This window comes from Cicer arietinum, chromosome 4 (genome assembly GCF_000331145.2).
Source record: "Cicer arietinum cultivar CDC Frontier isolate Library 1 chromosome 4, Cicar.CDCFrontier_v2.0, whole genome shotgun sequence".
Taxonomy (NCBI): Eukaryota; Viridiplantae; Streptophyta; class Magnoliopsida; order Fabales; family Fabaceae; genus Cicer; species Cicer arietinum.
The window spans coordinates 51,136,250-51,152,868 of record NC_021163.2 but is presented as its reverse complement, the minus strand read 5'-3'; the positions used below and the strand labels follow the sequence as shown (position 1 = coordinate 51,152,868).

The window sequence follows — 16,619 nt, the reverse complement described above, 5'->3', positions numbered from 1 at the left end:
TTCCGAGCTCTGGTGACGGTCAAACAAAGTGGACTACTTTGGTTCACAACGGTATCATCTTCCCACCTCCTTACAAGTCTCATGGGGTAAAGATTCTCTATAAGGGGAAACCAGTGACTTTGACCCCTGAACAAGAAGAGGTAGGATTTTGTCTTCGAAAGATGTTTTCACGGTTTTAGGTGACTGTTTGCTCTTGCTGTCTTGTTTTGTTTTGATTAAGAGTCTCACAATGGATGTAATATGATTTGAAAAAGTATTTGTAAGTGAGAGACATTCTTCACCTTACACTTTACAGGTCGATTTTGTGGGTTTGAATTAGGTTCTACCCAAATTCTAAGATGGTATCAGAATTATAGATCTCATTGGGAACCTGTTATCGGGTTACTGGGCAACGCTCCAGATGTCCCTTGGTCTGCTGCGTGAGGGAGGTGTTTTGAGAGTCTCATATTGAGGGTCTGTTTGAATTGACTTATTTGAACTTATCTAGTGACACAACTTGTTAAACTATTTGGGAGAACTTATCTAGTCACATGTTCATAAGCTGTTTTTTGCTATCTTTCATAAGTTATCCTGGATAGCTTATGAAAACAGCTTACAGTTTATATAAAAACAACTTGACTTTATTTTGTGAAATTGAGGCGAGTCAAATATTTCTATGTAAGACTTCTCATATTTAGAATTATTTTTTTCGGAGCTTCTAACAATGTTGTGGACTTGAAATGTCTTTGTAGGTTGCCACAATGTTTGCAGTCATGCGGGACACAGATTATATGCAAAAAGAAAAATTCAAGGAGAATTTTTGGAATGACTGGCGTAAGTTGCTAGGAAAAAATCACGTGATTCAGAATTTAAAAGATTGTGATTTTACACCGATTTACGATTGGTACCAAATTGAAAAGGAGAAGAAGAAACAAATGAGTTCACAAGTAAGTTGTTTTCATTTCAAAATGATAGAAATGAATATCTCAAATCATCATATGTTTTTTAAGTAGATATTACGTGTGCTTCCAATATCACATTCAGAGATTTGTTGTTGAGATTTAATTTTGCTTTCAGCTGGTTTAATTATGTACTATCCAAATTATGGTTGTCAAACTTGTAGATCCTACATTGGATTGGACACGAAATTTAGGCATGTAAAACATGTGATAGGAAAAATATGTTATAACACCTAACGTTATATAAGTTAGTCTTAAAATTAAATTAAAGCCGAGTGTTATATAATTTTTCAGCTTGTCATGATATCCTTACACTTTATCATTTTCACACATCCGGAAGACAACCTTTCCTGAAAGTACTATGCAACCTTTCTGGAAGACAACTTTTATTGATATTATGAAAAATAGATTGCATAAATTTGTTGATTCTTAACAGTCTCTTGGAGGGAAGTTGAGATGATTCTAGGTTAGTTTATAAAGTTTGTGTGGTAGATCTCAGTACTCCCTTTTGAGGCTTTTGGATTTGAATTTGAATTTTAATTTAAGGGGTTTGTTCTGGATAATATAGAGTCATGCATCTTTATGCATGTATATGCCTTTTGTGAAGCTTTAACTAGTTAGCTTGAGATATGATCATTAATGTCTTTTATTCATTTATTATGCTTAATGTTGACCGTCTTTTGTCTTCCTTTTACACAGGAGAAGAAGGCCCTAAGGGAGGAGAAAATGAAACAAGAGGAGAAATACATGTGGGCTATTGTTGATGGTGTTAAAGAGAAGGTTTAATCTTCTCTCCCTCTTTATCTGCCCAACCAAACCCCCACCCCTGCATCTCTTGAAAAAGTGTTGCTTGGTTTTGTCTTAGAATTTTTCCAGCTTTGTGAATAGAGTACTATACTTTACCTTATCTTGATTTAGCTTTGTGAACTAGCGAAAATAAAGTATTGTGAAAATTAGTAAAATATCTAAACTTGAAAGCATACCATCGTAAGTTTCGAACAACTTCTGGGGAAGGTTATGGAAGAACACTCATTCCTGAAATCAGAACTAAACTAAATTATATAGGTGTTTTGTTTTCTAAGCTTATGTTTCTTGATGCTAGTTTCGTCAAAATGCATCAATACCATATTTTAGTTACTTAATCTTGTTTGTCTTTTTAATGCTTTGCCCAGCAGTCCACAGTACAATGAGGGATATTGAAAAGTTTCTTTTTAAGCACAGGCAGGAAAACTAAATAATTGACATTCTTTTTCCTACTGTAGGGGTTAGAGAGTGAGATAAATCACACTTAATTTACTCGAGACATGATTTTTCTTATATAAAACTTTATGTTTTTTTTCCCGTTATTTTGGTTGGATCAGTTTCTTGTGCATCGTGGAACATGAAGGGGTTATGTGTTCATGGTCTTTTACTACTTAACTTTCTCCTGGTTACCTTACACTATCTCAGCTTTTACTTTTGAGATGTCTTTATGAAATTGTTAGTATCAAATTTTTTCTTTGTGAAGCTTTTTATGACTAATTTCCATTAAATCTTTTAGGTTGGCAATTTTAGAGTTGAACCTCCAGGGTTGTTCCGAGGACGTGGAGAGCATCCCAAGGTTGTTATGATAATTGTTATCCAAAATAAAAACATGTAAACTGACTTCAGATATAATGGTTTTTATACAATATTAGATGCATCTTAAGAATTAAAGTATCTCACAAGTTTTGGTGGTTAATGACTTATACTTCATGTTATTAGATGGGCAAAGTGAAAAGACGCATCCGTCCAAATGATGTCATAATTAATATTGGAAAGGATGCACCAATTCCTGAATGTCCTATTCCTGGTGAAAGGTATCATTGTTGCAAAACTTCTTGGAAAACAAGTCTGAAAATCCAATGAATACTACAAAGTGATAGTCAATGTTATCTTCTGATTCTGAAATCAATGATTTGTGTGCCCTTGGCAGCTGGAAGGAGATAAGACATGATGATACTGTTACTTGGTTAGCCTACTGGCTTGACCCAATCAATCCAAAGTTATTCAAATACGTGTTTCTGGCAGCTAGTAGTTCCTGGAAGGGGCAAAGCGACAAGGAAAAGTATGAGAAAGCAAGGATGTTGAAGGTGCTTTCATGCTTTGTTTATCAGCTTTTATTAATTCTTCATTTTCAAATGATATTTTGTAAGATTAAAAAGAAACTATTTAATTATGGAATACCTTGATATCTGGGTGCAGAATTATATAGGGAACATCAGAGCTGCATATACGAAAGATTTTACAAGCAAAGATATTACTAAGCAGCAAATAGCAGTTGCTACTTATTTTATCGACAAACTAGCTTTGAGGGCTGGCAATGAGAAGGTACAAATATAATATCTGCAGGTGTACTTGCTTATATATGTTCACTAGAAATCACCCCCTCCCCAGATATCATACAGATGTGCTAAAAGAGGACAAGATAGATAAATAGTAAAACATATTATTTGTGAATGCTTATGTAACTTGTAAGTCAAAGTATGCTAAATACTTGCTAGTTTAAGTTAAATTGGCTATAGTCTTGAAGAGCAGTGAAACATGGGAGGGCAGATTATTTTCTCAATGTGCTTGAGTGCTTTACACTCTGCTGATGTTCTATTTATACACTCTTAGGCTTAGCAATAGCTACAACTTACATTTATAAGGAGATTAATAACAGTGCTATGTATTATGTGCATGTATGATATTCTCTAGTCCAGATACATGGCTATCTATGTACATAAACCTCAATGTAATTGCTACAGCTCAAAATGCTAATATGAATTCCAACACTCTTCTTGGAAGGTGAAATATTAATCTGGTACTATTTTCAACAAGAGGGATTCAGGTAGTATGCATGAGGTCCTTGGTTCATACCTCATTGCCCTCATTGTAGCTTATTCACACAAGCGGCTGTTTTTTGTATGTAAAACTTATTTATTATATTGTGTTATGTTATTATAAACTTCAACCTATAAGGACTTTAAGCACAAACTAGGAAAACAATGCCATACGTCCGTGGTTTGTATTTACGGTCTTGCAGTTTAATTGCTGTTTGACCACACAATATATGGAATTCCGAATTTGAATTGGAGAAACATAAAGGCTGCAGTTAATGTCTATTATAAGTTTTGTAAGTGTGTCACAAAAGTGTTCAAAAGTTGAATGATTAATTTACGAATCTCGTAAAATCTCTCTAGGTATGTCAGTCTAATCGCAGCAGTAGTTTTGCTTTTGTGGCCTTGTTATTTTACTGCAGCATTTTTCTCAACCAGTTACAATGGCTTGTATGTTTCTGTTGATTTTTTTGGGTAGTAATTACTAATTTGATTAGAATTTTCTTCAGTCATTGTAATTGGTTCCAATGGGACATACTTTTTTTTTTGGGCTGTGATTCTTGTATGTAAAAGCTCACATTACCATGTGAAAAATCTCACATACAAGTATGTGTGGACTATTGAACTGGATTAATATGGATATCCAACTCCAAGCATGCACCTTCCCTAATTCTTTTCATTGTCTTTATTGTCCGAACATTACCTTGTCTTTTGCAAATCAAATGTTGTTGTTTCTCATTTACATTTCCTCAGGATGACGAAGAAGCTGATACAGTTGGTTGTTGCACGTTAAAAGTAGAAAATGTGACTGCAGAAGCCCACAACAAATTGAAGGTATTTGGTCATCAATTTCTATCTACTACTCTTTTGTCTGTTTTTTAGGTTGAGGAGGATGAATTTGAGTTCCTTACATGTGATTTTACTAAATTTTTGGTTTCCTTCCTCTTAAGTTATTTTATTGTTAACAACTAATACTTAAGTAATAATAATGATCATGTTTCTTGCTGGTTTAATGTAGTTTGACTTCCTTGGTAAAGATTCAATCAAGTATGAAAATACAGTTGAGGTGGAGCCTCCTGTTTATAATGCCATTTTGAAGTTCCAAAAAGGTGAGAAAATGGTTCTACTTATTTTTTGTTTTAAAGAGCATAGTGGAGAAACTCAAACACACTAAGTGTGGAGAAGAGAGGTAGTGGGGGTTCGAACCCACGCCCCAACATATCAATGTTCCTCTTAAATTTAGAAGGAATAATATTCTTTTCATATTTTATTATGAGGTCACTGGACCTATATATATATACATGAGCCAGGGAAAACAGATCCCTGTCATTATGGGATTGATCCTAAATACATAAACCTAATAATAACAAGATACAACTGTTACAGAAGTACAATAAATATAAAACTGTTACAGAAATACAATAAATATAAAACTGCCTAAAATACTAAGGGGAATCACAGTTTTGACACTCCCCCTCAAGCTGGTGAATAGGTGTTTTCCATTCCCAGCTTGGATATAATTCCTTCAAAGTTAATGCAGTTCAGCCCCTTGGTGAGTATGTCTGCAAGTTGATTCTGAGTGGATACATATGGTGTGCAAATCATGCCACTGTCTAGTTTTTCCTTGATAAAGTGTCTGTCAACCTCTATATGTTTAGTTCTATCATGTTGCACCGGGTTGTGGGCTATACTAATTGCAGATTTATTGTCACAATATAACCTCATAGGTTCATTCCACCTTATCTTCAAGTCTTCCAATATAATCTTTAGCCATAGAAGTTCACATATTCCGTGGGCCATTGCTCGAAATTCTGCTTCAGCACTCGATCTAGCTACTACACTTTGTTTTTTGCTCTTCCAAGTTACTAGATTTCCACCAAGGAAGGTGCAGTATCCAGTAGTTGATCTTCCGCTGCAATGAAGGCTGCAACAATGCTTAAAGGTAGCGCAGCAATGAAGGCTGCAACTTAGGGTTTACAGGCACGGAGGGTTGCGCTGCAATGAAGGCTGCAACAATGCTTAAAGGTAGCGCAGCAATGAAGGCTGCAACTTAGGGTTTACAGGCACGGAGGGTTGCGCTGCAATGAAGGCTGCAACAATGCTTAAAGGTAGCGCAGCAATGAAGGCTGCAACTTAGGGTTTACAGGCACGGAGGGTTGCGCTGCAATGAAGGCTGCAACAATGCTTAAAGGTGGCGCAGCAATGAAGGCTGCAACTTAGGGTTTACAGGCACGGAGGGTTGCGCTGCAATGAAGGCTGCAACAATGCTTAAAGGTAGCGCAGCAATGAAGGCTGCAACTTAGGGTTTACAGGCACGGAGGGTTGCGCTGCAATGAAGGCTGCAACAATGCTTAAAGGTAGCGCAGCAATGAAGGCTGCAACTTAGGGTTTACAGGCACGGAGGGTTGCGCTGCAATGAAGGCTGCAACAATGCTTAAAGGTAGCGCAGCAATGAAGGCTGCAACTTAGGGTTTACAGGCACGGAGGGTTGCGCTGCAATGAAGGCTGCAACAATGCTTAAAGGTGGCGCAGCAATGAAGGCTGCAACTTAGGGTTTACAGGCACGGAGGGTTGCGCTGCAATGAAGGCTGCAACAATGCTTAAAGGTAGCGCAGCAATGAAGGCTGCAACTTAGGGTTTACAGGCACGGAGGGTTGCGCTGCAATGAAGGCTGCAACAATGCTTAAAGGTAGCGCAGCAATGAAGGCTGCAACTTAGGGTTTACAGGCACGGAGGGTTGCGCTGCAATGAAGGCTGCAACAATGCTTAAAGGTAGCGCAGCAATGAAGGCTGCAACTTAGGGTTTACAGGCACGGAGGGTTGCGCTGCAATGAAGGCTGCAACAATGCTTAAAGGTGGCGCAGCAATGAAGGCTGCAACTTAGGGTTTACAGGCACGGAGGGTTGCGCTGCAATGAAGGCTGCAACAATGCTTAAAGGTAGCGCAGCAATGAAGGCTGCAACTTAGGGTTTACAGGCACGGAGGGTTGCGCTGCAATGAAGGCTGCAACAATGCTTAAAGGTAGCGCAGCAATGAAGGCTGCAACTTAGGGTTTACAGGCACGGAGGGTTGCGCTGCAATGAAGGCTGCAACAATGCTTAAAGGTAGCGCAGCAATGAAGGCTGCAACTTAGGGTTTACAGGCACGGAGGGTTGCGCTGCAATGAAGGCTGCAACAATGCTTAAAGGTGGCGCAGCAATGAAGGCTGCAACTTAGGGTTTACAGGCACGGAGGGTTGCGCTGCAATGAAGGCTGCAACAATGCTTAAAGGTAGCGCAGCAATGAAGGCTGCAACTTAGGGTTTACAGGCACGGAGGGTTGCGCTGCAATGAAGGCTGCAACAATGCTTAAAGGTAGCGCAGCAATGAAGGCTGCAACTTAGGGTTTACAGGCACGGAGGGTTGCGCTGCAATGAAGGCTGCAACAATGCTTAAAGGTAGCGCAGCAATGAAGGCTGCAACTTAGGGTTTACAGGCACGGAGGGTTGCGCTGCAATGAAGGCTGCAACAATGCTTAAAGGTGGCGCAGCAATGAAGGCTGCAACTTAGGGTTTACAGGCACGGAGGGTTGCGCTGCAATGAAGGCTGCAACAATGCTTAAAGGTAGCGCAGCAATGAAGGCTGCAACTTAGGGTTTACAGGCACGGAGGGTTGCGCTGCAATGAAGGCTGCAACAATGCTTAAAGGTAGCGCAGCAATGAAGGCTGCAACTTAGGGTTTACAGGCACGGAGGGTTGCGCTGCAATGAAGGCTGCAACAATGCTTAAAGGTAGCGCAGCAATGAAGGCTGCAACTTAGGGTTTACAGGCACGGAGGGTTGCGCTGCAATGAAGGCTGCAACAATGCTTAAAGGTGGCGCAGCAATGAAGGCTGCAACTTAGGGTTTACAGGCACGGAGGGTTGCGCTGCAATGAAGGCTGCAACAATGCTTAAAGGTAGCGCAGCAATGAAGGCTGCAACTTAGGGTTTACAGGCACGGAGGGTTGCGCTGCAATGAAGGCTGCAACAATGCTTAAAGGTAGCGCAGCAATGAAGGCTGCAACTTAGGGTTTACAGGCACGGAGGGTTGCGCTGCAATGAAGGCTGCAACAATGCTTAAAGGTAGCGCAGCAATGAAGGCTGCAACTTAGGGTTTACAGGCACGGAGGGTTGCGCTGCAATGAAGGCTGCAACAATGCTTAAAGGTGGCGCAGCAATGAAGGCTGCAACTTAGGGTTTACAGGCACGGAGGGTTGCGCTGCAATGAAGGCTGCAACAATGCTTAAAGGTAGCGCAGCAATGAAGGCTGCAACTTAGGGTTTACAGGCACGGAGGGTTGCGCTGCAATGAAGGCTGCAACAATGCTTAAAGGTAGCGCAGCAATGAAGGCTGCAACTTAGGGTTTACAGGCACGGAGGGTTGCGCTGCAATGAAGGCTGCAACAATGCTTAAAGGTAGCGCAGCAATGAAGGCTGCAACTTAGGGTTTACAGGCACGGAGGGTTGCGCTGCAATGAAGGCTGCAACAATGCTTAAAGGTGGCGCAGCAATGAAGGCTGCAACTTAGGGTTTACAGGCACGGAGGGTTGCGCTGCAATGAAGGCTGCAACAATGCTTAAAGGTAGCGCAGCAATGAAGGCTGCAACTTAGGGTTTACAGGCACGGAGGGTTGCGCTGCAATGAAGGCTGCAACAATGCTTAAAGGTAGCGCAGCAATGAAGGCTGCAACTTAGGGTTTACAGGCACGGAGGGTTGCGCTGCAATGAAGGCTGCAACAATGCTTAAAGGTAGCGCAGCAATGAAGGCTGCAACTTAGGGTTTACAGGCACGGAGGGTTGCGCTGCAATGAAGGCTGCAACAATGCTTAAAGGTGGCGCAGCAATGAAGGCTGCAACTTAGGGTTTACAGGCACGGAGGGTTGCGCTGCAATGAAGGCTGCAACAATGCTTAAAGGTAGCGCAGCAATGAAGGCTGCAACTTAGGGTTTACAGGCACGGAGGGTTGCGCTGCAATGAAGGCTGCAACAATGCTTAAAGGTAGCGCAGCAATGAAGGCTGCAACTTAGGGTTTACAGGCACGGAGGGTTGCGCTGCAATGAAGGCTGCAACAATGCTTAAAGGTAGCGCAGCAATGAAGGCTGCAACTTAGGGTTTACAGGCACGGAGGGTTGCGCTGCAATGAAGGCTGCAACAATGCTTAAAGGTGGCGCAGCAATGAAGGCTGCAACTTAGGGTTTACAGGCACGGAGGGTTGCGCTGCAATGAAGGCTGCAACAATGCTTAAAGGTAGCGCAGCAATGAAGGCTGCAACTTAGGGTTTACAGGCACGGAGGGTTGCGCTGCAATGAAGGCTGCAACAATGCTTAAAGGTAGCGCAGCAATGAAGGCTGCAACTTAGGGTTTACAGGCACGGAGGGTTGCGCTGCAATGAAGGCTGCAACAATGCTTAAAGGTAGCGCAGCAATGAAGGCTGCAACTTAGGGTTTACAGGCACGGAGGGTTGCGCTGCAATGAAGGCTGCAACAATGCTTAAAGGTGGCGCAGCAATGAAGGCTGCAACTTAGGGTTTACAGGCACGGAGGGTTGCGCTGCAATGAAGGCTGCAACAATGCTTAAAGGTAGCGCAGCAATGAAGGCTGCAACTTAGGGTTTACAGGCACGGAGGGTTGCGCTGCAATGAAGGCTGCAACAATGCTTAAAGGTAGCGCAGCAATGAAGGCTGCAACTTAGGGTTTACAGGCACGGAGGGTTGCGCTGCAATGAAGGCTGCAACAATGCTTAAAGGTAGCGCAGCAATGAAGGCTGCAACTTAGGGTTTACAGGCACGGAGGGTTGCGCTGCAATGAAGGCTGCAACAATGCTTAAAGGTGGCGCAGCAATGAAGGCTGCAACTTAGGGTTTACAGGCACGGAGGGTTGCGCTGCAATGAAGGCTGCAACAATGCTTAAAGGTAGCGCAGCAATGAAGGCTGCAACTTAGGGTTTACAGGCACGGAGGGTTGCGCTGCAATGAAGGCTGCAACAATGCTTAAAGGTAGCGCAGCAATGAAGGCTGCAACTTAGGGTTTACAGGCACGGAGGGTTGCGCTGCAATGAAGGCTGCAACAATGCTTAAAGGTAGCGCAGCAATGAAGGCTGCAACTTAGGGTTTACAGGCACGGAGGGTTGCGCTGCAATGAAGGCTGCAACAATGCTTAAAGGTGGCGCAGCAATGAAGGCTGCAACTTAGGGTTTACAGGCACGGAGGGTTGCGCTGCAATGAAGGCTGCAACAATGCTTAAAGGTGGCGCAGCAATGAAGGCTGCAACTTAGGGTTTACAGGCACGGAGGGTTGCGCTGCAATGAAGGCTGCAACAATGCTTAAAGGTGGCGCAGCAATGAAGGCTGCAACTTAGGGTTTACAGGCACGGTCAGAGGCTCCCAAGGATCAGGAGCTCTGATACCATCTTAAATTTAGAAGGAATAATATTCTTTTCATATTTTATTATGAGGTCACTGGACCTATATATATATACATGAGCCAGGGAAAACAGATCCCTGTCATTATGGGATTGATCCTAAATACATAAACCTAATAATAACAAGATACAACTGTTACAGAAGTACAATAAATATAAAACTGTTACAGAAATACAATAAATATAAAACTGCCTAAAATACTAAGGGGAATCACAGTTTTGACAGTTCCCGTAACCTTTTACCACCTGAGCTGCATTTATGGGACCATTAAGTGTCTGTCTAGATTTCTTGTGAGATCTGTGGCCATTAAGTATCTGCTTTTCTCAATTATCAGATAAAAGCCCTGGTGATGATCTTTTTGACAAGCTGGATACAAGTATATTAAATGCTCATCTGAAAGAACTCATGCCCAACCTCACAGCAAAAGTCTTCCGTACATTCAATGCATCGTTCACTTTGGATGATATGGTAAAGCGTGCTTTGATATTAATGCCCAGATATTCAGATTGCATCAAAAAGAGATTATTCTGTTCTTTGCTATGCTTTTATGTATTATTCTCAATTAATTCCTTTGTCATTTGTGTCTGTGTGACGTTAGCCTTTAATGTTGGTTACCCCCTGCCCTCTCGAATTAGATTAGGAGGAGTGCCTCTTTTAAAAGTAATATAAAAGTCATATACTTCCTTTTTTTTCATACAGAAATTTGAACTGATGTTAATTATTTTGGATCTGTGCATGTTCATATTAAAATTTGGGTCCTGCTAATTAGTACTCTAAGGACACCGGTTAAGGAGCATTTAGTACACCCTATTAAACATTTTTAATTACTTTAAATGGCAATTTATGAAATGTTTATCATTTAAGGATAATAAATTATTTTCTTTCATTAAGTATCTGCTACTCCTGATCTAATGCTCTAAAGGGCACTTGTAAACATTTTTCTACACATGATATACAGATTACTTACTTTCAACAAATAAAAAAACTTTTGATTAAATTTGTAATGCACTCCCTAAATGCTTTAATATATTTCATGTAATGTTACATGCCAAACATGTATTGTTTGCAAATTTAGATAAATATTTATTATGATGTTTTCAATAAAAATTGTCTTGATATTTCATGTAATGTTACATGTAGTGTATATATATTTAAAAATGTTTTCAATATATTTCATGTAATGTTACATGTAGTGTATATATATACAGATTACTTATTATGATGTTTTCAATTGCTTTTAGAACAAACCCTTGATTTGGTACTCCAAAGATTTTTGCAATCGAAGTAGCCCTTCAAAGATTTAAGTGTCACTATATTGGTCCTGCAATGATTTTTTCACCATGTTACCACCTCAAATAAAACATTGTCAGAGAATTCACTTTTTTGTGTCACCACTTTAGTTCTCTGTATGCATCTTTTTCTTATGACAGTTTTATATCTTTGATTTGAGGGATTAATTTGACAAACAATTTTTTTTGGGAGGACAAATAAAGTAAATCTTTTAGTTTAAAATAGATTAATTTTGTTGGAATAAAAAATTGGAGGACTTGTGGCAATATCTCAATCTTTAGAAGTTCAAATTAAAGGCTCATTCTTGAATCTATTCTGACAAGTAATTATAGAACTTGTATATTTAATTTTCCTTGAATTATGTGACAACAGTTGAATAAAGAAACTAAAGATGGAGATGTCGCAGAAAAAGTTGTTGTCTATCAGCATGCAAATAAACAGGTAGATTTCACAAAAATACCTTTTTGATTCCTTTATATGCACAGATTTGTGTCTTTTACTGGTTTGCTAAGTTGCATTGGAAGTTCTTTTCCATAACAGGTTGCAATAATTTGTAATCATCAACGTAGTGTTTCAAAATCTCACAGTGCACAAATGTCAAAGTTGACTGAAAAGATCGATGAACTTCAGGTAATAATACTACTTCAAATTTGGAAACATGGGTGTCGATGAATTTCTTGTCACTGGCTCGTTTTGCTTGAAATTATAGAGGGAATGTAATTATGTAAACATGTACTTGGAGCTGACTTTATAAATGTATAGGCTGTTATGAAGGAGCTGAAAACAGATTTGGATAGAGCAAGGAAAGGAAAGCCGCCTCTAAAGAGTTCGAATGGAAAGAGCAAACATAACTTGAATCCTGAAGCGTAATATACAGCTTCCTTAGCATCTTTATACACTATGATTGTTAAGTGTAAGGTGTGATTGTGATTTTCGTAACGTACAGGTTAGAGAAAAAGATAGCTCAAACCAACGCAAAAATTGAAAAAATGGAGCGTGATATGAAGACAAAAGAAGATTTAAAAACTGTGGCACTTGGCACCTCCAAGATAAACTACCTAGACCCGAGGATAACAGTTGCCTGGTGCAAGCGGCACGAGGTTCCTATTGAAAAGGTCTGGACTTCTTCACTAGTTATGATTACAGTTGAATCTAGTATTTCTTCTCTTAATCAAATTTGAACAATAATGGGCATGAAGTATATTTATTTTTCTCCAATTTATGGAAAACAAATAACAGTTTGAGCTTCTATTGTTTTTATGATCTTGCTTATTGGTAGGAAGCTATGCTGCTTCCAACCAGAATCAGACTAGTTATCTAGTAATCTAAATAGGCTTTAATATGTTTTTGATTTATGTTATTTCCCATTTTTTCGTTTAGTCCTTGAAATTTTGTTTTTGTTTGAAACTAATCCATGAAATCTTTTTATTTTGTTTTGGCGGGGCGAAGACCAAAAAAAAAGATAATAGATGGGCCACTTCTAAATAAAAACATATTTAAGCAATTCAAAATATTTTTGCAAAATCCAACATCGTGTAGTACAAGTAGTTAATTCTTGAGTCCTTTAACCATTTGATCGAGGGTTTGATCCCTGGCTTGTGTGTTTGAAAAACATTTGGTGACGTCAACCCCTTATATTTGATTTTGATTGGCTTATGACTAACATACTTTTGTTGCTTGGGGCTTGATATGCTCAGATTTTCAGTAAAACACTACTGGAAAAATTTGCTTGGGCAATGGATGTAGATCCTGACTTCAGATTCTGAGATCTATAAGATGGAGGCATACACAAATACAATTATGTGGGGGAAAAACATTTTTTTTACTCTTTCCTTTTACATGAAATATTTTTTATTTCTTTCTTGTATTATTAAGTCCTGCGGAAATTTATGTTGCAAATTATTCATCTAATCTAATTTGGGGTGAGTTGTCCCTGTCCCCTTTCTTCATGGACTGTAAACCATTCATATTTATTGTCAAATGTTAAATGTGGAAATGAAGCAAAGTTTTGTAGTTTCTTTCTTGTTTGTTGTTATTGTCATTGATATTTGTGATTGTTTACCTCAAATGTGGATTTGGATGTACATGCTACTCATTTTCAGTGCTTTTAAAATTGGAATTTAATTCCTTTAATAGCATGTTTTGTAACATGTGAGAATACCTCCCACCTCATGGTAAATGAACTCTCTAAAGAATAGCAATCAATTATGTTACAATTGAGTCCATTATAGGATGGCCTTAAATAAGAGTTAAGCTCCCAAAAAAACACCATAAGTGGAAATTCTGGTAGTTTTTCTTTTCTTCATATTGTGATAAACATTGGATTCGGAGGTGTATGAGGTTGCTCACCTAAAATTTATTTTGAAGTTTCATTCAAGTCTATTACAAAAAGCATACTCTAGTTTTGTCACTTACAAACAAAGTCTCAGAAATTCCATTCTCCTATGACAACGTTTCTAAATTCTCAGTTACTTACAAGTCTTGATTTCTACAATTTTTCTCATTTATCATAATATAATCTCTTCCAACCTTACTAGCACATAAATTTAAACTCAAGCTCATTTGTGGAAAACATATAACTATGTTGCTATAGTCCTTCCACCCATGTCCCTCTCCTGCTCCTTCAGAAGCATCAAAAAGTACTGAAGACATAATTCTCGTAGTAGCAAAAATGGAATAAATTTATATTTCATTCCATTCCGCTCCATTCATTTTAAAATATTTGAACACAACAGCCAGGTTCAAAGACACTATATTTATTACATGGCATCAGAGATTAATTTGTCCCTCACAATTTGTAGAGTAGCACATATTGTATCAAAGCTAATGATGTTAGTGCCCCCCGTTTTCGCTTTTATGGACATATAGTTGTTTAGAGGCTAATTTGTCTCGATTTATTTTCCTAGCAATTAAAAGTTAAATTCTTTTAAAATAAAATAAAAAGTTGAATGTTTTGTTTTCCTAAAACTAAATTAAAATTCATAATTTTTGGTAGAGACGAGAATGAAACGTCACTCTAAAATTTATCAACTGCAACAATATCTTTTAATTTCTAAATTTTATTATTAAATAAATTTTTAGAGAACTACAAATAATATATAATTGTATTGAGGTGCCTACATAGTTCAGATATCTTGACAATTATGTGATACTGTTATACTCTAATTATTTGTGTTAAAATGCAACAATATGAGTACTTGTTCATCCAACGAATAATTAATTTATTCTATCCAAAAACCTTTTCCCAATATAGGTCAATAATATACAGTAATAATTCAAACCACTCATTCACACACTATATGTAGCTTATTAGAATATAAAAGTCAATTGACCTGACATTTTTCTATCTATAAATCCAAGTAGTTAAAAAAAATAAAATTCATCCAAACTCTTCATATTCTATTATTTGCTTATTAGGACATTCCGGGACATGGGAATGAAGCTTCCTCTCAAGTTCATCGAGTGTTCTTTGAATAGTCCTTTCCACATCACTACCTGCAATCTTTCAACAAACTAACACATTATTAGCATACATAAATCTTCATGCTGTTCACTATTAGAAATTCTTCATTTAATGAGTGATTTAGAGACTAAAAATACGTATATCAATGTTTATACCTTGAAATTAAGGCAAAGACGGATACATGTGTACTAAATTAAGGACAGCTGTCCCCACTACATATTTTTTGTTTGCAAGTGTTTGAATAACTTTATTGTAGTTATCACTCAAATATAGGTGTTGCCGCCATTAAATTAGTGATCTTTTAAAAATATTGGAATATTATTGTATACTATTACCTCTACTCTTATATGTAAGATTTATTTCTAAAAGTTTGTGTCTCTTCTTATAAAATTCTTTTTAAATTACTTGTAAAAGTTTTGTGTTCCTTTGCATAAGAATTCCTTTAAATTATAAAATATATTAATAACGTTTTCAGAAAAATATCCTTAATTAAATGAAGAAAATAAAAAATTTACATTTCTTTTTCTTAATAATTGAAATATAATATAATATTTTAAAAAAAATATATATTAATGACAAATATATATTAATGACAAATATATAATAAAAAATATATATTAATGACAAATTTAATATAATATTTTAAAAAAAAATATCGTGTAATGACCAAGAAAGTCTTACATACATGACAAAGGTAGTATTTGTTTAATGGGGTATTTATTTTCGAATTTAGATTGAATTTTGTTGGAGGATATTACAATGATTTAAGAAATTTCTCTACAAAGAATTATGTGAAATGTCCACCAACATAAGAAATGAATTATTGAATGATTGTTTTTTTTTTCAATTTTAGGTATATATAATAGTATAGATTTTGTAATTTCTTAATTTTTGCAGACAAATAATAGTGTCATCATTTTATCACTTATAAATCAATATATTTTTATATAAAAATTTATAGTATATAATCTTGCCTATTGTTCAAACCCTAGATGTGTCTTTGATCCAACTACATTTGACCATGATTTTTTGTAATATCAAAATTTGCAATATAACCAACCACTATTTAAAGCACAAAAATACCTCATTTTCTAGCTCTAAGGCTGCAAACAATTCCTTCTTTGAAAAATTGGACTTGATGCTTCTAGTATCCACACCATGACCTTTCAAGCATTTGAGTGTCTCAACTATAGAATCAATTCCAGATGTAGGATTTGGCACTCTCAAATACTTAAATTTTCTTCCATCAACAACATTTGATTCAAGCTCAAAGTTTTTCCTCTCCAATTCCTCTTGGCATCTTTGTAGCCTTTGAATTTCCTTAGCTGCTGTTTGCACTACCGAATTATTATCTGTCTGCCACAAGAAAAAAAAAAGAAATTTCCAATATTAGAATTAAAAACTAAAAATTGGTTTATTTTAAATTCTAGTCTTATATATCATAGTAGTTCTAAATTGCGGTATGTAACTACAATTTTAACCGTAACATTAAGAATTTTCGTAACATCATTGAAACAACAATTTTTCCTCTCGTGGAAACGCAATTGCCATGGTTTTAAATTACAAACCACAACCATAAATGTGACGCAATTTAGAATTATGGTAATCCAATTTAAAATAATGCTTAGTATATATATATATATATATATATATA

General features: G+C 37.4%; 2 protein-coding genes across 4 annotated transcripts in view; one reads left to right on the top strand and one right to left on the bottom strand.

The window, feature by feature from the left end:
• Positions 1-13,520, top strand: part of LOC101507814 (DNA topoisomerase 1 alpha-like) — a 15,989-nt gene extending 2,469 nt beyond the window's left edge. Inside the window, exons 3-17 of the mRNA XM_073367239.1 lie at positions 6-140; positions 732-926; positions 1,638-1,718; positions 2,479-2,538; positions 2,682-2,776; positions 2,893-3,049; positions 3,162-3,287; positions 4,532-4,612; positions 4,797-4,887; positions 10,547-10,680; positions 11,875-11,943; positions 12,043-12,132; positions 12,265-12,368; positions 12,449-12,617; positions 13,200-13,520. Coding sequence (XP_073223340.1) covers positions 6-140; positions 732-926; positions 1,638-1,718; positions 2,479-2,538; positions 2,682-2,776; positions 2,893-3,049; positions 3,162-3,287; positions 4,532-4,612; positions 4,797-4,887; positions 10,547-10,680; positions 11,875-11,943; positions 12,043-12,132; positions 12,265-12,368; positions 12,449-12,617; positions 13,200-13,268 — 1,656 coding nt within the window. The 3' untranslated portion in view covers positions 13,269-13,520. The remainder of the gene's footprint in view (positions 1-5; positions 141-731; positions 927-1,637; positions 1,719-2,478; positions 2,539-2,681; positions 2,777-2,892; positions 3,050-3,161; positions 3,288-4,531; positions 4,613-4,796; positions 4,888-10,546; positions 10,681-11,874; positions 11,944-12,042; positions 12,133-12,264; positions 12,369-12,448; positions 12,618-13,199) is intronic.
• A 1,186-nt stretch (positions 13,521-14,706) lies between these two features.
• Positions 14,707-16,619, bottom strand: part of LOC101507291 (transcription factor bHLH92) — a 2,568-nt gene continuing 655 nt past the window's right edge. The window contains exons 2-3 of one of the 3 annotated variants that reach the window (XM_073367146.1): positions 16,049-16,321; positions 14,707-15,015 (exon numbers count right to left, since the gene is read on the bottom strand). In XM_073367146.1, the coding sequence (XP_073223247.1) occupies positions 14,905-15,015; positions 16,049-16,321 (384 nt within the window). In that variant the 3' untranslated portion in view covers positions 14,707-14,904. The remainder of the gene's footprint in view (positions 15,016-16,048; positions 16,322-16,619) is intronic. The other 2 variants (XM_004497957.4, XM_004497958.4) reach the window with 2 other exon arrangements.